Source organism: Trichomonas vaginalis, chromosome II (genome assembly GCF_026262505.1).
Source record: "Trichomonas vaginalis G3 chromosome II, whole genome shotgun sequence".
Taxonomy (NCBI): Eukaryota; Parabasalia; order Trichomonadida; family Trichomonadidae; genus Trichomonas; species Trichomonas vaginalis.
Window position 1 is genome coordinate 17267058 of NC_067204.1, and position 25973 is coordinate 17293030.

At 34.3% G+C, this 25973-nt stretch overlaps 12 protein-coding genes and 3 pseudogenes across 15 annotated transcripts, besides 3 other annotated features; 5 read left to right on the plus strand and 10 right to left on the minus strand.

Annotated features, from left to right (window-relative positions):
• Nucleotides 1-9519: part of a mobile genetic element that runs on past the window's edge.
• TVAGG3_0560490 (KilA, N-terminal/APSES-type HTH, DNA-binding family) lies at nt 673-1566 on the plus strand (the record flags this gene model as incomplete). The annotated part of the gene is made up of 1 exon (XM_051238488.1): nt 673-1566. The coding sequence occupies one exon, from the start codon at nt 673-675 to the stop codon at nt 1564-1566; it is 894 nt and encodes a 297-aa protein (XP_051096312.1).
• TVAGG3_0560500 (uncharacterized protein) lies at nt 1599-2012 on the plus strand (the record flags this gene model as incomplete). The annotated part of the gene is made up of 1 exon (XM_051238489.1): nt 1599-2012. One exon carries the CDS (start codon nt 1599-1601, stop codon nt 2010-2012), a length of 414 nt encoding a protein of 137 aa, XP_051096313.1.
• On the minus strand, nt 2299-2906 carry TVAGG3_0560510 (protein of unknown function, DUF4106 family; the record flags this gene model as incomplete). Its single annotated transcript, XM_051238490.1, has 1 exon — nt 2299-2906. A coding segment is annotated over one exon (608 nt), but the record flags the coding sequence as incomplete, so codon positions are not given.
• Nucleotides 2943-3392, plus strand: TVAGG3_0560520 (uncharacterized protein; the record flags this gene model as incomplete). The annotated part of the gene is made up of 1 exon (XM_051238491.1): nt 2943-3392. One exon carries the CDS (start codon nt 2943-2945, stop codon nt 3390-3392), a length of 450 nt encoding a protein of 149 aa, XP_051096315.1.
• TVAGG3_0560530 (protein of unknown function, DUF4108 family) lies at nt 3409-3828 on the minus strand (the record flags this gene model as incomplete). Its single annotated transcript, XM_051238492.1, has 1 exon — nt 3409-3828. The coding sequence occupies one exon, from the start codon at nt 3826-3828 to the stop codon at nt 3409-3411; it is 420 nt and encodes a 139-aa protein (XP_051096316.1).
• On the minus strand, nt 3865-4215 carry TVAGG3_0560540 (Poxvirus D5 protein-like family; the record flags this gene model as incomplete). Its single annotated transcript, XM_051238493.1, has 1 exon — nt 3865-4215. The coding sequence occupies one exon, from the start codon at nt 4213-4215 to the stop codon at nt 3865-3867; it is 351 nt and encodes a 116-aa protein (XP_051096317.1).
• TVAGG3_0560550 (uncharacterized protein) lies at nt 4559-5100 on the minus strand (the record flags this gene model as incomplete). Its single annotated transcript, XM_051238494.1, has 1 exon — nt 4559-5100. A coding segment is annotated over one exon (542 nt), but the record flags the coding sequence as incomplete, so codon positions are not given.
• TVAGG3_0560560 (uncharacterized protein) lies at nt 5131-5523 on the minus strand (the record flags this gene model as incomplete). The annotated part of the gene is made up of 1 exon (XM_051238495.1): nt 5131-5523. One exon carries the CDS (start codon nt 5521-5523, stop codon nt 5131-5133), a length of 393 nt encoding a protein of 130 aa, XP_051096319.1.
• On the minus strand, nt 7048-8445 carry TVAGG3_0560570 (annotated as a pseudogene). Its single transcript has one exon. A coding segment is annotated over exon 1 (1398 nt).
• A 596-nt stretch (nt 9520-10115) lies between the features above and the next one.
• Nucleotides 10116-10786, minus strand: TVAGG3_0560580 (annotated as a pseudogene). The gene has a single exon. A coding segment is annotated over exon 1 (671 nt).
• Nucleotides 10787-11262: 476 nt separating this feature from the next.
• Nucleotides 11263-11756, minus strand: TVAGG3_0560590 (annotated as a pseudogene). Its single transcript has one exon. A coding segment is annotated over exon 1 (494 nt).
• A 1605-nt stretch (nt 11757-13361) lies between these two features.
• Nucleotides 13362-15770, plus strand: TVAGG3_0560600 (Class III phosphoinositide 3-kinase catalytic domain-containing protein; the record flags this gene model as incomplete). Its single annotated transcript, XM_001579984.1, has 1 exon — nt 13362-15770. One exon carries the CDS (start codon nt 13362-13364, stop codon nt 15768-15770), a length of 2409 nt encoding a protein of 802 aa, XP_001580034.1.
• A 103-nt stretch (nt 15771-15873) lies between these two features.
• On the minus strand, nt 15874-18159 carry TVAGG3_0560610 (FAM172 family protein-like protein CG10038 family; the record flags this gene model as incomplete). Its single annotated transcript, XM_001579983.1, has 1 exon — nt 17286-18152. One exon carries the CDS (start codon nt 18150-18152, stop codon nt 17286-17288), a length of 867 nt encoding a protein of 288 aa, XP_001580033.1.
• Nucleotides 18160-18261: 102 nt separating this feature from the next.
• Nucleotides 18262-19265, plus strand: TVAGG3_0560620 (spectrin binding; the record flags this gene model as incomplete). The annotated part of the gene is made up of 1 exon (XM_001579982.1): nt 18517-19248. The coding sequence occupies one exon, from the start codon at nt 18517-18519 to the stop codon at nt 19246-19248; it is 732 nt and encodes a 243-aa protein (XP_001580032.1).
• A 250-nt stretch (nt 19266-19515) lies between these two features.
• Nucleotides 19516-24111, minus strand: TVAGG3_0560630 (surface antigen family; the record flags this gene model as incomplete). The annotated part of the gene is made up of 1 exon (XM_001579981.1): nt 19774-24096. One exon carries the CDS (start codon nt 24094-24096, stop codon nt 19774-19776), a length of 4323 nt encoding a protein of 1440 aa, XP_001580031.1.
• Nucleotides 24112-24399: 288 nt separating this feature from the next.
• Nucleotides 24400-25493: a mobile genetic element.
• Nucleotides 25494-25709: 216 nt separating this feature from the next.
• Nucleotides 25710-25946: a mobile genetic element.
• Nucleotides 25947-25973: the final 27 nt, after the last annotated feature.

Here is a 25973-nt window from a genome sequence, read left to right on the forward strand (position 1 = left end):
TAAACATTATTTTTTCTATCTTAAGGAAATTCACGAGAATTCATGAGTTTTGTGTGTTTTGGACCATGTTAGAAAAGAGGTTAGAAAACGTGTTAGATCTCACCTCTTCACCTAAACATTATTTTTTCTATCTTAAGGAAATTCACGAGAATTCATGAGTTTTGTGTGTTTTGGACCATGTTAGAAAAGAGGTTAGAAAACGTGTTAGATCTCACCTCTTCACCTAAACATTATTTTTGCTATCTTAAGGAAATTCACGAGAATTCATGAGTTTTGTGTGTTTTGGACCATGTTAGAAAAGAGGTTAGAAAACGTGTTAGATCTAACATGCTAACATAAACATTATTTTTTCTATCTTAAGGAAATTCACGAGAATTCATGAGTTTTGTGTGTTTTGGACCATGTTAGAAAAGAGGTTAGAAAACGTGTTAGATCTAACATGCTAACATAAACATTATTTTTGCTATCTTAAGGAAATTCACGAGAATTCATGAGTTTTGTGTGTTTTGGACCATGTTAGAAAAGAGGTTAGAAAACGTGTTAGATCTAACATGCTAACATAAACTTTATTTTTATTGAATTCAGCACAAATTTCATGAATTTCCTTAAGATAGAAAAAATAAAGTTAGTTTTATTTTTATTTATTTTTTTATTTTGTATGTAAAGACAGATATGTCAACAACAGAGAACACAACAACAGTTATAGTCCATGAAGCTATAAATGAAGAATATGAGTACATACAGTTTAACAAACAACTCCGTCTCATTTGTTCGGTCAAAGACGATATGTACCAAATGCAAAGTATTTTGACAGCATGTTTTGCTCCAGATACTAAGAAACCACAAGACTGGTTTAGGAACCAAAGCACACAAGAACTTTTGAGCGAAGCACAGCGAGACATACTTTTTTCTGAAAACAGTGAAGAACAGCGAGTAAGTAAAAAACCGCAGTCGCCAAAACTCTATGAAAACAGTGAAGAACAGCGAGTAAGTAAAAAACCACAGTCGCCAAAACTCTATGAAAATCGTGAAAAATTGCCAAACGGTTTGAGAGGATATTATGTACATAGACTTCTTGTAAATGCTGTTGCAATGTGGGCTTCGCCTCGTTATGCTTGGTATATTTACAGACTTCTTGACGAAATTCATAGACAAGAACGTGAAGAGATGGAAAACAAGCTTGAAGCAAAAGACAAAAGCATTCAGAAAAGAATACCACGTTCGGTACCAAAAGGAAAGGAAAAGAACTATAAGTATATGATTTATACTGAAGAGATGGAAAATGAAGAAGATAAAGATATGGTTATGTTGCATTTAGTCAGAAGAAACAACAAAAGCTTTTACGACCTTGCTAAGATTTACAAATCTGACAGAAATTGGTTCTATCGCGAAAACTTACCGATTTCAATGACCCCAAATGAAGATGTGAAACAAATAGTTCAAGATACGTTACCTCAAACACACTATGATATGAAAGGTTGTACAATACTTACCTTCAAAGAAGATTTGCCATTGTTAAAGGAAAAAATAACAGAGTATTTTGACAACTTCAAACAAGTAGAGTAAATTGCACTCTTTATTTTTACGCTTGACTTCAGATGGCTCAAGTAGCTCAATTAGGTAAATTGCCTCGTCAAATCCTTCTGGCATTCCGAGTCCTTCCATCCGACAGGAAAATATTTTCCCGACAACTGGAAAAAATTTTCCTTCCGACAGGAAGAACTCTTCCATCCGACAGGAAAATATTTTCCTTCCGACAGGAAGAACTCTTCCAGTTGTCCGTCCGTAAACCATTCAAATTTTCGAAAATTGAGAACTTTTTGGTCGAACTTCAGAAAAAGTTTTTCCTTCCGACAGGAAAAGTTTTTCCATCCGACAGGAAAAAATTTTCCTTCCGACAGGAAAAGTTTTTCCTTCCGACAGGACACAAACGGATGACTGACGTTCCTCTTCCTGAATGCCTTCCAAAGCCAGAAGAACCGACAGCCCCAGCACCACAACAGACTTACTAAGACTAAACACTTAGATTTTTCAAGCTTGACTTTTTACAATTTGAACTTTGTTCGCGTAGATATGAATTCTGAAAGAAGTATGAGGGTCTTGTATGACTTTGTACTTCTCCCATAGTTCATGTCTGTCAAACTTACCTGCCATGGACTCTTTCATAAGTTCCATGAAATCGTCTTCGGACAATCCGGGAAAAGTATTATGTCAGTAAGTATTCTTTTAACATCCTTACTTAAACTCTTTGCTGTCTGTACACATATTACGACTGAGATGTTAAAGTGTCTGAGCTTCTTAAGAATTCGACACATATCTTGTTCTCTGTTCTTTAACAAAGGATGAGAAGCAAAGTCATCTAAGATAAGAAGACATCTATGAGGGTAAGTCTTCCAATCGTAAGATTGCAATTTCTTCGAAATGTATTCTATCTCTTTCTGTTTGTTTCTGAAGTGTTTCTTCTCTAATATTCTCTGCATTTCCTCATTTGGGTCTTTAAACTTAGAATTTATATACTCATTTATAGCATTATACTTCAAAACTCTTCTTTGGTACTTCTTTATCCAATCTAACAACTCAGTATCCTTTATACATACTAACTTAGACTTCTTTATAATATCTTTGAACGAATTGACGGTTTGGTCAAATTGACCAGAAGTACTACAAATAACAACTAACTCATAGAATGGGTTCTTCTCATCTAGTTCTTGTTGTTGTGCAGCCATTTTAAGATAAGTGAAAGTCTTACCCGACCCAGGTGGTGCAATTAGACCTGTTATACCATTCTGAGCAAATAAGAACTTGTCATGTATAGGCTTTATCTGAGCATTTTCTAACTTCACCTTGTTCTTATTTAAAACATTCTCAAATTTCTTGTCAATGTCAGCAAACTTTTTTTCTAACATATTTTTAGAAAAATTAAAATTTTTATCTTTTAGAAAATGTCTAGCGATTTCGCTATCTATATTCGAGACAAGCTTTTCGACAGCAAAACATCTGTCGACCATAAAATCTTACATAGTGTAAACAAGAAAGGTGAATTTGTTCTAAAGTTCTGTTTCTGGGAATATGACAAGAACCATAAAACATTAAGCAGAGCAGTCTTAAAATTTGTCAATGACAGACTTGTTGACAGAGATGACGCCGATTGGAAAGATGAAGTCCAACAAAAGTTCTTAGAATGCAAAGAAGACACATGCGCTGTTCTTGAAGATGAAATAGAAAACAGAATAGAAGAGCTATTAAAGGACAAAGAACTTTTACATAAATATGGTTGCGCCAAATTTGACATAACTCCACCAGAAAAGAAGAAGAAAGAAAAGAAAGAGAAAAAAGTAGAAGAGAAGAAAGAACCTGAACCAGTTCCAGAGAAAAAGAAATTTGACATGTAAAAATAAAATTTTATTTTTAGAACATTTCTGGGTCAATGTCAATGTTCTCTTCCTCTTTAGGAGTAAACACCGGCTTAGACTCTAAAATCTTTTTACCCAATTTACCTTGAACTTCTACAACTTTAGACTCATAATATTCATAGTCGTCTGCTTTCTTTGGTTCATAAGGTATAACAAGTTTGTATGCTTTGCCTTCTTTAAGGTTTGAGAACCTTCTGTCAAAACTTTCTTTGACTGTTAACAAACCTTCTATGTCTAAGTCTTCAAATTTCGCACCATTTTTAGTCACAATAGCAAACTTAACTGGTTCGATGTTCCAAACTTTGCTGAATGAAGACTTTTCAAAATGGTAGAAGTAAACATTCAAATATGTGAATGGGTCTAGTTCTTCTTTAAGTCCTGACATGTACTTGTTTACTGAGATGAATTTCGTCATCTTTTCTATCGGATAAAAAAATATTTTTTTTAAAATTTACTCAGAAAAATTTTTCTTTGTATATACACCATTCTGTACGTCTAAAAGACTTTTGACATTTGCCAAGAATGTTCGTTTAGAAGCTGCCATATAACCATATTCTTGACAATATTGTTTATATTCATCATATAAAGACTTTTCATCTAATGACACAAAGTCAGTTTCATCTATGAACAGTTCATATACACTCTTGTTTGCTTCTAACAATGTTTGTCTCTCTTCGGTATGTGGAATTTGTCTTGGATTGAACTTAGAAATATCTAATGTCATGAAATATGAGAACAAGTGGTTGTAAAAGTCAGATGTCAAAGTTTCTGCTAAGTCGTCAAAATATTCTGTATCTTGCATATGAGAATCTGACGTTCTGACAACTACATATCTTCTGTCAGAACTTTCTAACTTCATCGGAACAACATTGTTTGAAACCATAATGAAGTTTGCAACATTTTCACAAACTCTTTGGTCTTTATACTTTCTTTCAACAACTCCAACTTTGTCTGTTATAAGACTCTTCAAAGCATCTGAGTTCAAAACTTTTGTTGTATCTATACTTTGAAGTTCATTGCAAACTATAAGTTTCATATTCTCAATAGAAGAGTTAAATTTACCGCAGATGTTTTCTAAGTTTGTCATATTAGGGTTCGAATAACCTTCTAACAGTTTGCATAAGATATCTGTAAAGAAAGTATTCTTACCTGTTCCTTGTTTTCCAATTATAATGAGAGCAGTTTCATTTTTAGCACTTGGATGTTGTAAGATGTTTGCAAACCAACATAAGATATACTCATAAACCTTTTCGTTTCCATTGCATATAATTTCTTTGACATGGTCTAACCAAGCTTCTATAATATTTTCTTTCCATTCTACTTGTTCGTATTTATATCCAGTGAAGATAGAATAGAAGTTTGGAGAAGGTGTATAAAACTTTATACCACGAACTGAAAAATCTTCAAGTTTTGACAATAAGATATCCCAAGCATCTAACATCTTCATGCCAACTTGTACGATTTTTATTTTCTTAAGTTTCTGTCTACATTCTTGTTCTGAAACTATTGTTGCTCTTGGTTTGTTAAAGACAACATCCCATTCTTTCATGACATAACATTCTGGGGCAGAGTCAACATAAATGACTAAACGTTTCAAATTCTCGACTGCTTTGTTATAGTCTCGAAATGGACACATATTTCTGAATGCTTGGAAGTCATAAAAATCTGAAACATCTATTCTGTACATTTTTATAAAAATAAAAAAAATATTATTTTTTTATTCTTGACTTTGTTGTTCCATTTGTTGCATTTGTTGTTCTTGAGCTATTTGTTGTTGAAGTTGTTCTTGTAATACAATACTTTCACCAGTTGCATCTTCCAATTCGAAACTTTCTGCCGTCATTGACAAATACATAGGACATAAAAGTTTTACAGGAACAAAGTTTGCGTCAACTAATGTCAACGTTATACTTGCCAAAGTGTTTGAGTTCACTAAGGTTGAAAATTCTGCATTCGAATGAACAATAGGCAAACCAGCAGAGAAAGTATTGTTTATACGCATAAGTATCTTTTGGTCATAATAGTTTCTGTCGACATTCGAATAACACTTTGAACCTAAGTTTGAAACAATATATAAGATTGGTGTGCTTAAAGTCAATGGAATAGACATTCCTTGTATGACACCTTTTCCTGTTATAGGAAACTGTTGGTAGTAAAACCAGAAATAAGTTTTTGTATTATAGCTCATATCGTTTATAGTAAACTCAGTCGGACATCCAAACATAATGAAACCTGCTCTAGTTGCAGCACATGTTACACCCGTACTTAAAGTATTAAATAAGTCAACAAAACCTGTTGGTGGTATATTGAGTAAGTATCTTCAAGGAGTATTTTTTACCATTCACAACAATAAAGTCTTCTGGTGTCAAAAGAGCAAAACAGGCTTTAGTCGTCATTGTGTTTAAGGTTAGTTTACAATATCGTCCTTGAGGACTTTGTAAGTTTGTTGTTATAGAATTATATGACTCAGGGTTTTTAGTCGTAATAGTATATAACCATTATGTCTTCTGCCATTTACTTAGCAAATAAACTTTAATGAAATGTTGTGGTCGTCAAATATTTTTTGACGTCTGGGAAACTATACTTTAAGTTCAACGTTTCACCTCCTTTCATAACGTATATCTTGTCAATGACATTATATGAAACACCACAGCAACTAATGTCGGGTTCTATTTCTTTGATGTTTATATCGTCTGCCTCTGTCAAAAGTTTCAATAGTTCTTTCAAAACTTCATGAGGTGCAATGACATATGAGTTCACTTTTACAGGGTTGTGTTCGACCAAGTTTAACATTATACTTAAAGCTTGACAAATCTTCTCTGAGTTTGAAGTTTGTCTTTCAGTTGTTGGTAGTCGTTTCGAATATCTGCAACAGAACTTAAGTCTCTGGTAACTTCAGGATATGTTGGTTCTTTTACAGGAACAATTGTTATACCATCTTCGTCTTCGTATGGTTTCCCACTTCAACATCTCTGTCTTTGACATTGACAATAACACTTTGACTGTTTGTTTGAGTTGGTGAATTTAACTTCACATCTGCCACCGCCATTAAACCTTTTGAAACACTTACGCTTCTATTTTTCGGAAATGACATTTTACTTAGAATAAAAAGATGGACGTATTCGGATATCTTATTGAATTGAAGCAGAACAAAGTTTATACTCACAAACAATACAAATACATTGACAGAATAGTTCTTTACACAAACAATGGAAAATGTTATAGAATAGCAGTCTTTGCTGAACCTAAATATTTTCATAAAGCAAAGAAAGTTGGTATAACTGAAATGGTGAAAGTTCTTGAAGCAGACAAAAATATAACTTCAAAACTGACCGATATTACTAAAGGAAAGTTTATAATACAGTATTATGTCAAAACTGGCGTACTGTCAATATTTGACGGAGAGAAGTCAGTTCAAGAACAACTTACTGACCTGCTGCCAAAATCTGCTCGATGGAAGCTGTCGTTATGCCAATCTGAGGAGCCCCAGCAGGTTTCATCGAACGAATCTTCAAAAGAGCATCTTCCGTGAAAAGTGCTATTGGTTTTGTAAACTTCTTTGCTCTCAATTCATCTGGACCGTCTCTGTCACCAGTATATTGTATTTGAACTGTACCAACAGTTGAAATACACCCATAAAGTCTTCTGAGTCAGCAAATGGAATGCCAAGCCAAAAGTTTGAACGGTCTCCATTTGTATATTGAGTTTTTTGACCTCCTGTATGAGTCCATACTTTCACATATGGCATAATAGAACTTTGCATTTCAGGGTTAATGGTTGTTGTGAAGTTGTTGTTAAAGTTCATAGCATCTAATGTCAAGTTGTATGACCTCATATCCTCAACTGTAGAATATTCTTCTCTTGGATAATATTTGCCATCTATGTTTATATGATATTTAATACCAGGGTTGTAGAAACAAGAATAGTCATTTATAGTTCGTCTGAACAGTACAAACATAGTATCTGCATGTTTCATTGCAGTTGTTAAAGCAATATCTGTTCTTGCACCTGGGTCAGCACTTTGGTTTCCAACTTCACCTGCAAAGTCTTTGACAGATATTTGGTTGTATAGGGAACATAAGTGGAACTGCAATATATTTGGCAGCTAAAGCATTTGAAATATCTGGGTCCAACATATAGACTGCAAGTCTGCTTTCTATTCTCTTGCATTCAAATTTTTCGCATGTGAACTTAACTGGGTCCCAAGCATCTCCAGCAGCATTGAAATAATAGTTTACTTCAGTGTTGAAGTTTGAGAAACCAAAGTCTAAGTCAACTTTGTCTTTGCAAAATTCGGCGAATGACGTTTTGATTTGTTCCCTTTACGTCTGTAATAGTGAATGGTCTTGTGTTGGTGCAATGACTAAGTTATTTTTGCTTGGAGTAAGTTCAATAGAAATTTTCCTGCCCAGTTTGGCAAGTATCTTAAAAACCTGAAGATGAGGAAAGATGACAAAGGAACTCTTAGTTTCAGTTTATTTTGGTTACTGCTGCTGCAGTTTGTCCAGAAAGGTTAACATAAACTCCTGGAACGTTAGGGTCAAGTCTTCTTATTTTCTCAATAGTTGCATACTGCGTCTGTTTGTTCTCTAGCTTGTGGTTGTACTGAGTTTCTCAAAGCGAACCATTCATAGTTTGCCCATGTTACTGTTTGAACTAAGTCAGAGTTAGAATATATCTTATATCCCATGAAAACTTCTGGAGCATATTGGTATCCGACATAGAAAATTCCATTGCAACCTTTCTTGTCAGACAACTTGGCAGAAGGTTTTATTTCAATGTCTTGTTCCACGTATAAGAATGAGTTGTCAATAGAAATAATATGAAACCTGTCGCAAGCAATATCTACTGTTGTTGAAGAACCTTCTCCAAACTCACCTACGTTTCCATAAGAAACAGCAGTTGTATATTCGTAAGTTCCAGGAACTATTTCTGACCTTCTAATGGCATTGTCGCATTCGTTATACCATTCGGAAACATTTCCGTTCATGGCATCCAAAACTGTTGGCGTTATATTCTGAGCGGCGTACATTTCATATGGGTAAAAATATAGAATAGTTGGATTATGTGTCATAATAGAACCCACTCGTACCAAGCTTTACTTTCTTCCTGACTGAGTTTTTAACTCTTCTTTTTCCTTCATTGCCACTACTTTCACTAGATGAAGTTACTTCTTCACTACTTTCACTTTGTTCTACTCTTCTCTTCTTCTTTGGTGTCGCTTTTGGTAACTTGCCCTCTGCTTCAAGTTGTAGCATCTTTGCCTCATGTTCACCTAGTATGTTGTAAATTTCCCATGTCCTTTTTGCCTTTGGGCTCTGGTCGCCCATCTCAGGTAACCTATATCCTAGAAAGATTTTGTCATAGTTTGTATTTGAGTCTTTCGCGTATTGTTTGCATGACTCTTTCCTGAGTTTTCCGGTTCAAGCTCTTCAAACAGAGCTTGTCCATATGAATAAGCTCGTTTCCAAATATATGTTTTTGTAGCCATTCTGGTTTTCTTTCCATGTTACCAATAATATCTTTTGTGAATGGGAAAGCTTTACCCAATGTTTCAGTCTTGCGTCATTTATTTCTGTAGTTGGTTTTATTTTGTCAAGGAACATGTTTTCAATACTAACATTTCATTTGGTACTGTCCATTTGAGTTTTCTTAAATATTCATCCATTCTCGGTTCATTGTCTGCAAAGTAAGTTTTATGACATTTTGCAAACTTTCGTTTGCAAGTCATGTACAATAGGTTCTCTTCCTTCTCTCTCCCTAACTTTCTTTCTAAACTCTTCACCAAATATACCATCTCTATGGTTCTGTGTAGTTCTTTGAGATAAATGTTCTAGAACGTCAGTGTATATATTCCATCAGCCATGTTCATTTCATACTGGTCCAAAATATCTGCATCTTTCATATCTTTCAATGGCATTAAAGCCGCGCTGAAAATACCAGCTATATCTGGTTCACCATTCACTTCCATTGCGTCTACAACTTCTTGGAATTGAGGTTGTAAGTTTATGAACCACCTATCCGGATTAGCTTTATGACCCCATCTCATTGTAGTTCCATAGTCTGCAGAAACAAAAGTAGGTTTGTTTCCATATTGGCTAGGTTCTGAATGAACTTTAAACAATGTTTCATTTCTATATGTTTTTGTTGAAATTTAACCTTTTATTTTCACCGAGTTCAGCCAAAGATTGAACGTTATATGGTCGTAAGTAAAAAGGATTATTGTATTTGCGTTACATTTTCTTTCAGTACTTCCATTCTATGCTGAATATTTCATCTGATGTTGGAGTCTTTTGTATGTCGCGTAAACATTTTCGATATTCTTCTACTATGTCAGCCGAATTTTTCTTAGACTCTTGGAAGATTCCATATTCACCTCATACTCTTGTTGAGGGTCAAGATTTTTCGGCTGTTCCAAATCTTCATCTAGTTCTGTGAAGTTAGTTTCCAAAGGAGGGACTTGTTCGTTTCCTTCAGGCTCTTCTAGCTGTTGTTGCTGAACTATTTCTTCCATGTCTGGTTGTATCTGAACTTCTTCCTGTTGAGTTTCTTGTACCTCATCTGCTGGCATTTCATATATTCCGAGACCGTTTTTAACAAGTTCCCTATCTAAGTCATCCGGACTCATAAACCTTTCTTCTTTCGTTCCGTCTCTATTTTTACGCGTTTCATGAAGAGAGTTGAATTATCATTAGCTCTGACATCAAATATCTCGGAGTAAATTCATCCATGTCATTTGGATGATATGCTATTAAATCATATCCCTTAGCGAGCTTGTTTTCCAGGTTTGAAATTATATCCCATTTGGTGCTGAACCATAAAGCTAAATAGGTTCGGGTCAGTATTTCCTTCCTTGAACTTTTTAATAGCTTCTTTATATCTGTCACTAAAGTCAAGAGTATCTGGGTAACCATAATCTTCCTTAAGCATTTTTAAGAATTCTTGGTTTCCTTGTTCTCTACTTCTTTTGTGTCCTTGCTCTGTTTGTGGTTGTTGTTGTGCAGGGTTTTGAACTGTTGGTTGTTGTGTAGTGTTTTGAACTGTTGGTTGTGGTGCTGGATTTTGAACTGTTGGTTGTTGTGTTGGTTTTGGTGCATGCCTGTGTCTGTGTCCATGTGACGATGTAAATGTTTTAGGTAGTCCGGGTGCAGGTGCTTCTCTTGGAGGGTTTGGTGGTATATAAGTTCCACAGCTGGCACATATGTTCCATCTGCAGCATAATGTCCTACCTGACTTTCGTTTTAAGAAAGCATTTACTAGGTCTGTTTTGGTCTGTTGTAACTCTTTTTCTTGACTTCCACAACAGTTGCTCTAACGGCGTCATAGGCACTTTGAACTGCCTGTCTCGTTGCTGCATCTGTTATTTTCGTCATATTTTGTGCTACTTCTCTTAACTCTTTGTCGAAACCTTCAGACTTCAGTTTCTTTCCAGATGAGAAGTCGTTCACTAGTTTCACCTTACTATGAAGAGCTTCGAAGCATTCTTAAAGTCAGCATTCATTAAAGCTTCATTTGAACTGTCTTCATCCGCTTGTATTTTTGTCCTTATTGACCCTATAAGTTGGGCTGCTTTAGCGTTGGCTTGGGCATCTAACCAGTCATTATTAGCTTTTATATATTCTGCACTTTTCATTGCCTTTTGAATGGCTGCGTCGTTATTTTTACTTTCATGTGCTAAGTTTTCATACTGTACGGTTTGGTTTTGCAACTGTAAAAGTTTTTCTGCCTTTACATTTGCTTCAACTTCTTTTTATACTCATCGCTATCCATATATGTCTTCAGGGCTTTTTTTTTATCTCTTCATCTTTCAGTACTTTATTTGAGTAGTATGGTTTTTCAAATTTATAACATCTTGTTCCATTTTTGCTACTTCTGCTGCTTTTCTGACACTTTTTTCGCATATTCCTCTGTACTTAGTTCTTTCAGTTGTTCTTCTTTCTTCTTTTTCTCTACGTTTAACTCATTGAGTTTCTTTGTGTGTCTGTCATATTCTAGTTTCTTTTCGTTTTCACTTATTTGTTTCTGTATGTCTATGTTTGACTTTTTGACATCTGTTATTTGATTTTTGAGTGAACTCAAATTCATTTGACTTTGAGGGTTATAAGCTGTTCCGTCTGCAGCTCCACCATAGCCTGCCATTTTCGCTAAAAGTGCCGCTCTTAAACCTCCACTCTGTGCACCAATAACTCGGTTTAAAAGCATAGGGTTGCTTGACATTTGTTGCAACATAGTGGGGTCATTCATCATTTGTTGTTGCAACTGTTGTTGTGGTGTCAGTTTTACTATTGGATGTTTCAATGCTCTCTTCCTCTTACGTATATTCTTACGTAGCTTACGTGGCATTTTAAGTGAAGTTAAAAAGCGGTTTTTGACAGATGTTTATATGACACTTTTTGTTCAGCACAAAAAACTACTCGGTCAAAGTGTTGTCAGTTTTGTAAAATAACCGTCCTATCTCATTCTATAAGGGGAAAAAGGCTTCTCAAAGTATACTTCCTTGGAACGCGTGTAACTTTTCCTGTAGCGACGATAGACCCTTACTTGTCCGGACAAAGTTATACTATTTTGAGCGCTCTACAAAAAAGTCAACGGCTGGTCGGCTGGGGTTCGGTCCTCCTCTTGGGTCTTGGGCAAAATTTCTTAGGGCTAGAAGGGGCGCAGCCCCTGGAAGCCCTCCGAATATAAACTTCATTTATACTAAACATCTTCAGGGCTAGAGGGCGCAACGCGCCTGGAAGCCCCACTACCTTTTTTTTGAACATTTTTTATTTTTGTTTAAAACTTAAAATTTTGCGAATTTAATATAATTTATAAAATATAATAAGTATATATATTTAAAATACACTAAATTTAATTGTTAATTGACGTTTTTGGGAATGAATTTTATCAAAACATGCCTGAATCCGAAAATTTGAAAGAACGAATTACACAATCATATATGTAGAATTCAAAATACAAACTTAAAGATTGTATACGTTTAAAATTATTCAGATTGTGTTTGATTTCCACTCATTCTGTTTCTTTTGAACTCTAACACTAACATTTCATGATGATTACATGATCCATTTATACATGGTTGAATTGTTCCAGATTCTACCAGAAAATCAATCCAAATTTCTCAATGCATTCATGTTGATTGGACAAAATTTAAAATTTATCAGCCTGTTTCCAGAGAAACTCATATATTCCCTAATGAAATGTAATTTTTGCTACATTTATTTCAATCAAATTTCAAAAAATTGACTGCAGAGCTTGAAAAGGTGATGAATCATGTTGTTATTAGATGTACATATTAGATTTACTGTTTCCAAAAAAATCCTCAAATTTGAATAGTTTTTAGAAAATTTGGAATTACACTCCTTACATTATATATAATTAAATGTTTAAATTTTATTTATTTTTCCCTTTTAATTATATAACGTGCTCTATCAAAACTAACCTCTCAATTGAAGGCCACAAAATCTAAGTAGTGAGGGTACACAAATTTTGTATGGAGTACGGTTCAATTTTTGAGAGCCTCACTACTTAGATTTTGTGACTACCTTATATACACGTTCATTTCTATCGGCGCGCTCCGCGCGCCGATAGAAATGAATAAAAAAAAATTAATAAAATGGGGTAAGTGATTTCAAGAAGCCTAGAATAAAGTAACTATCTAGATATAATCGATGACAATTGAAATTATTGGCATATTCCAATAAATGAATTGAATTTGATTTTGAAAGACGATAAATTGATTTTCCATAAATTTTCAGCATTCATTTTTCATATAATGGGCATAAGTATTAGATTTAAAATAGCAAAACCTTATATAAAATTACAGTCAAATGACATTATTTTTGAAAAGCATGATTTCTACATGAATTTTGGCACCATTATATTACAAAGTAATAGAGTGTTTGAATAACTGTAAAGTTCATTCAAAGTTCTAATTTTGACGTTGATTGGATGTCAAAGCCAAGTGGGAAATTGGCGAAGACGTCAAACTTCGAATCTAATGTGAAAGTTAGGCTTAAGTCTTTCATTGTCGATGCTGATTCTGGAATCCATTTTAATTTATATCGTTATTTTCAGATTCCACCTCCAAAATCAATAATAAGCGATAATGATACAAAAATATCTATTCCACTCATATGTGAAGCAGAATGTGCAATATATTGCAACGGAAAATCATTAACATGCCCCATAATTTTATATTCAACTCAAGTTAAGATTGAAAACCATAAGTTACCTGAAATATTACCGGATTATAACGTATCAAGAAGACAATTTGTATTTAATTGGGATAGAGATGTAGAATTTCCCATTTTTATTTCAGAATTACCTGTTGATTCTATAATTGGCTTCAAATTCTTTGCAAAAGCTTTTAACACAGATAGAAAATTCGTAGGACAAACTCAATTACGATTTTTCACATGTTCAACGATTCCAAGATTAAGATTAGGCTTCTTTCCTTTAGTTTTTGATGGAACTCGGCCAACAAAACTATCAAAGCATATAAGAAGGCTTTATACAGGCAAAGATATCGAAGTTAGCACTCTTGATTCTCATTTACAATTAATAAATTCAACGTTACACCCAAAAGACGCGGATCTCTTTTACAGATCGATTTTTACTCCATCAGAGCCTTTAAAGCTCTCTAAATTCTCTCAATTTGTACATATTTACATCGAATCTCCTTGTCCAGATCCAACAACGATAATTTTACATACTTTGAGTGCACCACCACGGAAACCACCAAGTCATCTCAATCCATCCCAAAGATTGTACTATGATTTAACACATTCTGCTGTTGGTTTCAAATCATCTTCCTTCAAAGATCCAAAAGCAACGAAACAATTAGAAAAAATCAAATCATATGGACCATTTGCAGAGTTACAGCCAATGGACGTAAACTGCTTACATAACAACATGAGAGAATGCTTCAAAGACCAAGCACTGATGCCAGCTTTATTCCGCGCAATCAAGTGGGAAAATGAAGATGAAAGAGCCAAAATTGAGAAAAAGCTTATTGATAGAGAAACAATTGATGTTGAATACGCTTTAGAATTCTTCACTGATTTGTATAATATTAAATGCGTGAGACAATTCGCGGTTAGATCTTGTCGAAAAATGTCTCATCAACAAATTCTTCTTTATCTTCCACAAATCTTGCAGGCAACGAAATGTCAATACACAGAAGGACTTGATGATATATTAGTCTTTCATGCTCTTGAAGATCCAATTTTCGCTTCTTATTTATATTGGAACGCACAAGTCGAAAAAACAGCTTTTGCGTCACTTTTACAAAAATTGACAACTCAAATCACGGGAGAGGTCAAACAACAGCTTGAAGACGAAATAGACTTGAACAGAAGATTATATGATCTTCTACAGAACCATCCTAAAGCGCCACCCACTGTTATAAGAGATACAATTAGAGATTTGCTAAATAACGATCCTGTTCATTCTCAACTCAAAAGCTTTAAACCAACGCGATTGCCATTGGATCCAAGTTTGTTTGTTGTTGGAATAGATGTCACTGATGTAAAAGTCTTCAAGTCCAAACTTTGTCCAGTTTGTTTGGCGTTCAAACTCCAAAAAGGAGGAATTTATAGAGTCATCTTTAAGATTGGAGATGACATGAGACAAGATCAATTGATATTGCAGCTGTTTGAAGTTATGGATCATATATTTAAATCCGCTTCGATGCAGCTGAATATTACTGCATACATGACATTGGCTTTCAGTGAAACATTCGGATGCTGTCAGTTCATCGAAAATTCAAGGGCAATTTTGGATATCGCGAAAGATGGAATGAATATTTTGCAGTTTCTGGCAAATCCTGATGGAATTGTTGATAAATCAAAGATTGACATTTTCACAGAAAGTTTAGCTGCTTATTCTGTAATGACTTATGTTCTTAAGATAGGTGATAGACATGATAATAACATTTTAGTAACAAAAGATGGAAGATTACTTCATATTGATTACGGTTTTATTTTAGGTGATGTAACAAAACCGTTCACTCCACCATTGAAACTGTCAAAGGAAATGATAGAAACAATTGGTGCAAATGGAATGCAAAAATTATGCGATTGGGCATGCCCCGCTTTTAATTCTTTGAGAAAAAGAGCGAGATTAATTTTAGTTTTAATTGAATTGATGTTCACAGCTCCTTTGGAGTGTTTCCAGAATAATCCAAAGAGAAGATTGCAGCAGGTTGAAAACTGTTTATTACTGAAATGCACTGAAATAGAAGCTTCTAACTCATTACAGGCAACATTCGCGCAATCTTTGAATTCAAAAATGCAAGTTTTCTGGGATGCTGTTCATACTGTTGCTGTAAGTACAAATGGAGCCTCGGCTGAACAATAAAACATATATTTTGTTTATTAAGAATTTTTTTCTCCTTCCAACATTAAAAATAATTTCAAAGGGACAAATGAAATTTGAGGGTTATCTTTCAAAAAGTGAGTTTTTGCCAAAAAAATCTATCTTCAAGAACTTTTCATCACAATACAAAAATTTCTCGCAGAATAAGTAGCATCGAAAGAATAATACCTCCTGGATATCTAACTTGCTCCATTTTTCAAGTGATGAATGGAATGAAGTCTACAAATCGGCTTACTCAAACGAAATCTACACTCAAAATAAGCAATATGTAGGAAATACAGGAGAGTTTTATGTTAGAGGGGTTTATTTTTCAAAACTTGGCGATAATGGAGTTATTATTCTTGATTCGTCAGATATTAAGTCACTTATTTCCTCAAACACTTTCGAAAACTCATCTAGGAATGATTTGGGTGGATCTATTTACATTAATCAAGGCCAAAGTTCCATTCGAAAAGTTTGCAGTTTTGGATCTAAATCGACAAGTTTGGGAAAGTTTTGCTTTATTTCTTTATCAGATGATCCTACAAAAATCAATGAAGTTCATGATTCATCGATAACATATAGTAATCGAGGAGTTCTCAGTGAGCAATCTACAGTCTATTTAGAATATGGAAATAATTCATTTTTACAAAACAACATCACAAGAAACTATTGCGCAAATCATGCAGCTTTTTTAATTGGATATGGAGAAGGAACTTCTTTAATAAGATTTTCAATTATTGACGAAAACTATGTATTTTCCAGAATTTGTTGGACAGGGGAAAAACCAACAAAATGTGACAGCATTGTTTTCACAAACAACACTGATTCTAAACCTGATGGTACTTCTGTAATGTTTTATTGTTATAGGGGTGATGTTACATTAGAAAATTGTTTCTTTGCAAATAACAAACAAAATGGTCAATATTTGTTTGGAATTTATTCAGGAGGTTCAATTACAGTATCTAATTCATATATTGATACTACAAAACTATTATATGAATCAGGTCAAAATGTAAAAATTGGACCAAACAAAGGAATTTCACTTGAACTTCATTTTCTTTCAACAGAACTCTGTCCAGGAGGTGACTATTTTGTTAATTTTGGTAAAGGGAATAAAGTCATATTCACGGAGCTTATTCGTCTTCAAGGTTTTGAAGAAAGTATTGCTTCGATTGTTTCTTAATTTTTTTTTTTTTGTGTGTGTCAATATTCTATGAAGAAATATCCTTCACAGTTGAGTTGACTAGAATTCTTTGCTTTCCTGAAGTCTAATAGAATGATTGCAACATTTTAATACCAAAATTAAAATTATGGTATTGATAGCTTCGTAAATTGCGATTAGTATCATTGTGTTGCTAGAATTATATATAAGCGATCTGTAAGATGATGTTGTTTAAGGTTAATTTTCAGTTGCTTCAGGGCTGTTTTCAATATTTGAATTTATGTGATATGGGCGTAAATGTACCCTTAACAAAACAACATGAATTGATTGGTATTACAATAGACCTTAATAGTTTATTCACAATCATATTTATTGAACTCTTCGAAGATGAAAGGCATAGCGATTCCTGTAGTGAGAGGATGATCAGTTGTATTTGCTGATCTGTGGAAGCATAAGCTTGACTTTCCTAATACTTTGTTAAGTTCCTGGTCAGATCTTGTCCAGTTTACCATCCTTTCAGTGAGATATTTCTTTGTGTTTCCTGTTTTATCTGAAACTTGATCTTCAAGAGCATCAGTCAGAGCAGTGAATTTTATAGTATTAACATACCAGTCCTGGAAGTTATCAGCAAGTGCGCAAACACTCAGTCCACCTGCAGAATGAGCCAAAATGAAGCATTTTTCAGGACTGTTCGGAATAATCAATTTCTGGAAAACATAGAGTGAGTGACGAACAGAATTGTGAGTTGTTGCATATGGTTCTTTAATCTTCTTAGCACCTTCATGGTTTGGATTAAGGATAGCTACTTCCATTTGATGTTCTTTTGCAAATTTAATCCATGGAAGGGCAGAACCCATTTTTAGGCCATGATATGCACAAACACCAACACTCAATATGCCGGCATGGATTCTTCCGCTACCGCAAATGACAACTAAAAGCTTTTTTGGAGATTTAAAAGCATTGGGAGTGAACCATATGGGGCTTCCTCCTTTTTCTGGGACAAGCATAGATTGCAAGCCTTCTTCGGTCATTCTACGTTCTACATATGCATGAAGCCAGTCAGAAAAGTCATCATCAATCTTAAATCCTTTGTAATTCCCTATAAGTTTCTTACCTTCAGGGTCCACTAGGATACCATTCTCGTCGAAGTGGAATTCAGTCTTTGTCCCAGGGTCTTTCCAAGTATCTGATGTGATCTTTTTCTTTTTGAATAAAAACATTGACGAAAATAAATTTCAGGCATCAGCATTTTTCTTGTAAATGGGTTATATAATATGAATCCTAATATTTTCCAGAATAGAATTTGGCACTTTTTCGAGTATTTGTTGTAAAAAAATGGATAATTCTCTATGTAGAGATATTTGTCAAGCACTAATCAATGATAATATCGCGTTGTTTAAAAACAGTGAAGTTAACTTAGTAAATAATCTAGTTTTATACCCAAAAGAAATAATTATAATAAATAAAAGTCTTAAATGTCCATTTCAATCAATCAGTAGTCCAACAGTATTAATATTAGCAATATTATATGAAGCTGTGGACTGCGTAGAGTACATGTTAGAGAATTGTTCACCAAATTTAGGAATGACTGTACAAGGATGGTATCCAATTCACTATGCAGCATCAACAGGCAATTATAAGTGCTTACAATTATTGTTGCAAACACAATTCTATCAAGAAAACATCAGTATTCCAATTGCAGAACAACATATTTCCGAAAACTTGCGTTCAACTACAGCATTGCATGTAGCAGTTACAAATAGATGCTACGCACAAGCAATTATGCTCATATCTGAACTTCCAGAAATAAAATATTTTTCTGGAGGGAAAAACAAAGACTTTGGCCAGTCAGGGAATGAATCTTTTCAATCCTGCGATGTCTGTCAGCTCTCTTCTTACGGTAATTCTGCTCTACATATTGCTGCTTTCTTAGGTGATGCAGATATGTTTGAAATTTTGATGAATTCTGCACCAGACTTATCAATATTGAACAAAGATAAGAAAACGCCACTTGATATTGCAAAACAAAGAAAGAAAGCTAATATTATTAGTTTAATACAAAATAATTCTCCAAGGAGCTTAGAAGAGCTGAGACCTAAGTACTTTACACTAGAAGATCAATCCACTCTGAAGAATACTAAAAATATTATCGAATTATCAGAAGATATCGAAAGATTAACTAGCGTTATCGAAACAATGAAATCTCGTATTGCGGAACTTGAAACAAAGAACTCTACTAATTCTCAAACCAAATATTGCGATAAATGCGGAAATATATTGCTTGGCGTCTCGAAATGCCCTGTTTGTGATAAATAAAGATTGTTATTATTGTGCTTTAGTTTAGAATCTAATGATTTTTCTTAAATTTTATGTTATTCTTATGATTGATAAAGATATCTCAGAAATGATTGTATTTTATGGAATAAAATTCATTAATTTTATGGTTATGATTTTAGGTAATGACGCACTACAAGATTGATACTAATTGTTTATGAATTATTCATCATAAAACAAAATGAGAGGAATTTTTAAACACATATTTGAATAATTCGTGAATCTTGGCCAGAAGTAATTAGGTTCATAGAAAAATTCAACCTAAAAACTAATAATTACAATTTTCATGGATTATATCTTTGCGGTTTATATCCAATGGAAAGATTTGAATGAATGTAACTTAAAATTTGAATTGGGGACGAAGTATGTCAAAATTAGATTAATAATTTTTTTATCAAATGTAGTAATTTGATATTTGAGAAATAAAAAAAAGTATTTTATTTTTTAATAATAAATTTTTTAATTAACTTTGGCAAATAACAATAAAATAAGATAATTAAACTAAATTTAATCATGTTCCTTATAAGTAATACGCATAAGTCTTCCTTGTTCAACTCTTGGATACTTCGGATCAGGTATTGTCATTGGTCTTGGGTCTTTGATTACTCCCTTCTTTGCGCACTGAGATCTCTCCAACTGTTCCTCCAAATCAGAGTTGTAGAAAGCAGAAACTCTTGCGCCAAGGAATTCTCTGTGTGGATAGTTTTCAAGGACTAATACTTCCAAGTCAGTCTTTTGTTGTAATTTGCCTAACGCGTTAGAAGCAATTACATTGCAGCCGAAATAGTAAACAGCCTTAAGAGCCTTGCATCCTTCGAAACACTGTTCATGAACATATTGTAAAGCATTTGGCAAAATAACTGTTTCCAAAGATGTGCAATGAGAGAAAACTCCGTATGGCAATCTGGAGATTCTGCAATGAGTCAATGTTGCTTCCTTAAGTTTGCGGCATCCTGCGAAAGCCAATGACTCAATTGTCTGAACTTTAGGTGGTAATGTCAATGTTTCTAATCCGGAATTCATGAAACTGGATCTGCCAATTGTTGTAGTATCTGGATGCAAATAAACATGATCCATGTTTGTAGCATTAGTGAAACAATGGTCAGGAATCTTTGTAATCTTTGTCTTGTTCAAGTTGATTGTTTTGACACTGGAATATGCAAAACATGAGCGGCCAAGTGTCTCAACTTTTGAAGGCAAATTGACGGTTTCTATCGAAGAATTGAAGAAGGCGAAGTTTCCAAGGGATTCAGTGTTCGGAGGGAAGTTCACCGATGTCAGTTTTCTTGTTCCCAAGAACATTGATGAACCGAGAGTTGTCATATTATGCTGGGACAAGTCGATACCTGTTAACTTGGCGCAGTTTCTGAAGCAGGAAGGACCAATTGTGTGGACAGAAGGTGGAATAGTTATCCTTGTCAAAGCAGTGTTTGCGAAAACGCCTTCACCAATTGTTGCCAATGTATTTGGAAGTTTGACTTCTGACAACATTGTTGAGTTGTAAAGGAACCATGGAAGTAAATCAATTAATTTAGTTCCAGACAAATCGAACTCTTGAAGAGAACGGGCGTTTGAGAATGGACCTGATTGTGCAAGGACGAATTCGTGTGGCTCTGAATATTCAGCGATTACTTCATCCTGATCGTAATTAGGATGATGTGTTTCGTTGAAGAAGTTCACGTAAATTGTTGTTGTTTCGTAAAGCCAAAGAGGAACTTTGGAGTTCTGTTTGATCAATTTACTTGACAATATAACTTTGCTGAGTTTTGTGCAGTTTGAGAAAGCTCCACAAGCAATTGATTGCATTGATGTCTTTGACAAATCAACAGACAACAAATTATAGCAACCTGAGAAAGCCATTCTTCCTAACAATGTAACTGTCTCTGGCATTGTGAAATATGAAATACCACAATGTTGGAAAGCGTAGTTACCAATGAATTCGAGTTTTTCTGGTAACTGGATATCATTCAAAGCGAAACATCCACTGAAACACTTGTTAGAAATCTTTGTGATTGATGTCTTACTCATATCAGCGTTCTTCAAGTGGTGGCAAGCTCTGAATGCGCCAATTCCGATTGTTGTGACTTCTCTGTTCAATTCTACAGAGAAAATGGAAGTGTTCAAGAAACATTCATCACCAATTTGTGTGCATGTTGCAGGGATGTTGTAACCAGTTAATTTTGTGCAGTTTGCAAATGCACCGTAAAGAAGCTGTCTGACTTGTGTCTCAGCCAAGTTGACTTGCTTCAATGACGTGCAGTTGCAAAAGGCCAAATTGTGAATAACCGTCAAATTTTGAGGTAATTTGACTTCAGTCAATTTGAAACAATGAGAGAAACAATGGTCAGTTACATCGTAGAAGCTGCAATCTTGTCCGAGAGAGATTCTTGCTAGTTTGTGGCAATAGAAGAACGCGTATCTTCCCATATGGTAAATACTGCCTGTCAAACCAGTCAAATCACTCAAAGCGAAAGCCCATTCAAAGATTGTGCAGTTTAATGGCAAATTAACTCTTGTAATTGATGAGTTAAAGAAGCACGCTTGTGTTATATTCTTTACCAAAGTGCTCTGCAATTCGATTGCGTTCAATTGATGTGTGCAACCAAAAGCAGCTTGACCTAATGTCATCAATGAATTTGGTAATTCAATTCTATTGATTCCTGATCCGAAGAAACAGTGATCTCCTATTGATCTCAGTGTATTTGGTAATTTGACTTCACTGAGATCTTTTGAATGTGCGAATGTTCTGTTAGGAAGATCAATGATTGCTGTTTCAGATAAATCAACACTCTTCATTGCAGAATTCTCGAAACATGATATGGAAATACCAGTAATAGAACTTGGTAACTTCAATTCCTTGTAATTTGTCAAAAGGAAAACGTGTTTTCCAAGTTCATTCAAAGTTGTCGGCCACTGTATTGACTTGATTGACGAGTTGTAGAACGCGTTGTCGCCAATGTATTTGACAGATGTCTTCGACAAATCAATGTTTGATAACTGGTTGCACCATGCGAAACAATAGCTGCCGATATGAGTTAAAGAAGAAGGTATATTCTGGCCATTGAATGTTGTATTGGCAAAGGCAGAATTTCCTAAAATTGTCAATGAAGAAGGAACAGGAATTGGATTGATTGCGGTCTGGTAGAAAGGTGAATCTTCCATTCTCTGGATATTATTAGGTAACTTGACAACAGCGAGATTTGTACAGCCTCTAAATGTTCCGTTCAAAATTGTAACAGCGGTGTTACTTAAATCAACATTTTTGAGGTATTTGCAGTTTTCAAATGCACGAGATCCGATTACGGAAATCTGATTGAAAACAGGTAAAGAAGTCATCGCTGTATCTGCTAACGCGCAAACACCAATAACTGTCAAGTTCGCTGGGAACAAAATCCTTGACAATGATGTGCAAATGGCGAAAGAGAAATCGGAAAGTTCGCCAATGGTTGAAAGGGCCAAATCGGCGGTTTTCAGCTTCCTGCATGAAAAGAAAGCCTGGCGACCGATGTTGTTAAGAGATGCTGGAGCTGTGAACTCTGTGAATGCACAGGAAGTGAACGCGCCGTCTTCTATTGTCACAATGCTGTCTGGGAAAGTGATTTCGGATAATAATGAGCACATGTAGAAGGCGTTGTCGCCAATAGTTGTAATGGATGACTTGGAGAGATCAAGGGATTTAAGGGATATGCATTGGGAGAAGCAACGTGTTGGAATGCGCTTGATCTTCGATGGAAGTGTAACAGTTTCAAGGTGCGCGCACATTCTGAACAGTTCTTCGGGTAATACGTCGGAGTTGATACTCGAAATATCAACTTTTTGGAGGAAAACGTTCCAACTGAATGCGCCTTTGCCAATTTGGTTCATGTCTGAGGACAAAGTGAGCCCTTTAATATGGGTACCTGATACGGCGAAGTCTCCAAAGGAATTTAAGGACTTTGGATATTTAATTGTAAGCAAATTTGTGCAATCCCTGAAGAGATCGTTGGGGAAGGCCGCAATTGCTAAATCAGCCATCTCTACCTTCTTAAGAGATGAACAGCCTAAGAAACAGCCTTTTCCGAGGGTAGCAATTTTCGATGGAAATTGAAATTCGGAGATGAGAGTGCAATATGCAAATGTATACTTGCCCATTGATGTAACTGAATTTGGTATGGCTATTTTTTCAATTGCTGTTTGGTAGAATGCTTCATTGTGAATTGTCTTCAAAGATTGAGGTAATTTTACTGTAGAAAGGGAAACACAACCCTTAAATAAGCCAAGTTGGATTTCTACAAGAGCTGCAGATGACATATCAATGGTAGTTAACTTTGTGCAATTTGAGAAGGCAAATGCTCCTAATTTTGCAAGTTTATCTGGTAATTTTACCTCTACTAATGGAGATCCAAGAAATGCATACTGGCCTATTTCCGTAAGTGTTGATGGAAGTAGAATTCTTTGAATAGTAGTATTTGAAAATGCGTTTTCTTTAATAGATTCGATCTTTGTTTTAGAAAGATCGATAATTTCTAAGTAATGGCATCCGGAAAATGCGTGTTCTCCAATCTTTGTGACTGATTCTGGAAGCGAAATTGATTGAATTCTTGTTTGATAAAAGGCATACTTAGCAATGCTGCCAATAGGATAGTACTTATTGTTCATGCTAACGTTTGGCGGGATAATTAGAGCGCCTGTGAACCTTGGATTGATGCATGGTTCTCCAACAGATCTTGGAACACCAAGAATAGCGCTGCCTTTCTTGTTAACATAAAAGGAAAAGTCGGCGCTTTCATCTGCATCGAAATCATCGAAATCGGTGTAGCAGATGGCTCGATATAAAAAGAAAGAAAGCATGTGCAATAAATATTGATTTGAATAATGGGGTCTCAATTTTTCAATTTCCCATTCTATATGTCACGTTTTTAAAAATGAATACATCATAATTCGGAACAAGAATTCTTTTTGGATGTTGTATAAAAAAGTGAAAAAACATCCAATTTCTATTCAAAATCAAAGAGAAGAAATATTTGATTTTCAACTCATAGGACAACTCACACTTTTTACATTATGAATTTGCAGTAAATTAGTATCCTATTTTTGTATTTTTTATGACTTAATTTTGATTGTTTTGGTTCAGAAATTTTAATCATTTTTTAAGGGTCCACTGTAAAAATTGAAAGTCTCTCAAAATTGAGAGGCGATTTGCAAATAATCGTTATCGTCTTTTTTCGAAAATCCACTTTCCCTAGTGTTCTGATTAATATTTTGTAAATGTAACAATGGAGTATATGCTTTAATAAGATGATAATATATTCTATCACTTCAAATCGCATAAAAATTGCAAAATCAGCGAGTTTTATAAGAACAAGATTTTTTCGAATTTTTTCGCTTTTGGATGCATGTTTTGAAAAACAGATATTTTCGAATTTTGATTTAATTTTAAGTATAAGTTTTATATTAGGAATTTTTTTTGACCTATTTCCAATCATTAATTCCGATGTTTTTCTAGGAATTTAATTGAGAAGAAATTAAGAATTTCGCTTTAATGTCATTACAAACTAATATTATGATGCATGTAGTTTATATTTATTGAGGCTAATGCCGGAATACCGTGCATTTTAAAAAAAATTCAAAGAATTGACAATTGGATAGCACAAATTTAATTCTCTAGACAAAGTATTATTGTTTATATATTCAAAACATTATCCTTAGTTTAGATATGTTGGTCAAAAATTTTGGTGTTATTTTTTGTGTTTAAGCATAAATTATGTATTTACTTATGAAAAATAAGCATTTTATTGATTATCATAAAGATACACCATAACAAATTGAAAAAATTTTAAAAAAAGTGTATTTTAGTGGGTATTATTCTGGCCAATACCCATTTTTGCACGACTTAATATTAACCATATCAATAGACGACTCAATGTAAAAATTTAGATATTTTTTTTTTCATTATTCAAACTTTGATAAATTTTAGTATAATGAACGATTTTGTTTCGTGTATGATACAGAAATGAAAAGCTTAATTAATATTGTTTTGCATTTTTTCAAGAATGTTAGAGTACATCTACATTAAAAAATCGGATTCGAATTGCGATACTGCATCAAATTGATGCACATCTGATAGGGATCTCAAAAGAGTAGAGTTAATTTTTTTGTGTTTTTTTAAGTTTTGGGCCTTAGTAAAACACCATCTTGAGCAATATTTTTGGGACGACGATAGGCCTTATTTGGCCTTACAGTGGACCCTTAAATGAACATATATCAAAATTCTTCACTACTTTGTTGGGGCTTTACGCTAACCAAATAGCAAATAATTCGATTTTTCAAATTATTTATTATTTAATTATCATCCAAAATTGTTTAGTTATTATAATGCATTGAGAGTCGGAATTCATCACATATGCTTTTCCAAACAAATGACAATAAAATTCTCCATAAGCTTCAGAGAGTTTGAATGAACTGAGTGCGAGGCAAATTTTCCACTTGTCACTTTTGGATAACCTTAAATCATACCTTTCATGTTTTTTTAAATAACCTTAATAGTTTATTATACGAGAATCTTGGAGCTCTGGGGTATTAAGCCAGAACTCCAAGATCCCAAGGATGAATACTCTCAAGCAATTATAGTAATACACCTTTTCAAAACGATTTTCATTGATGAACTTAATTCGTTTTGAAAAGGTACCTCTATTGTTAGAGAGATAATGTATAGAAAATGAACCCGT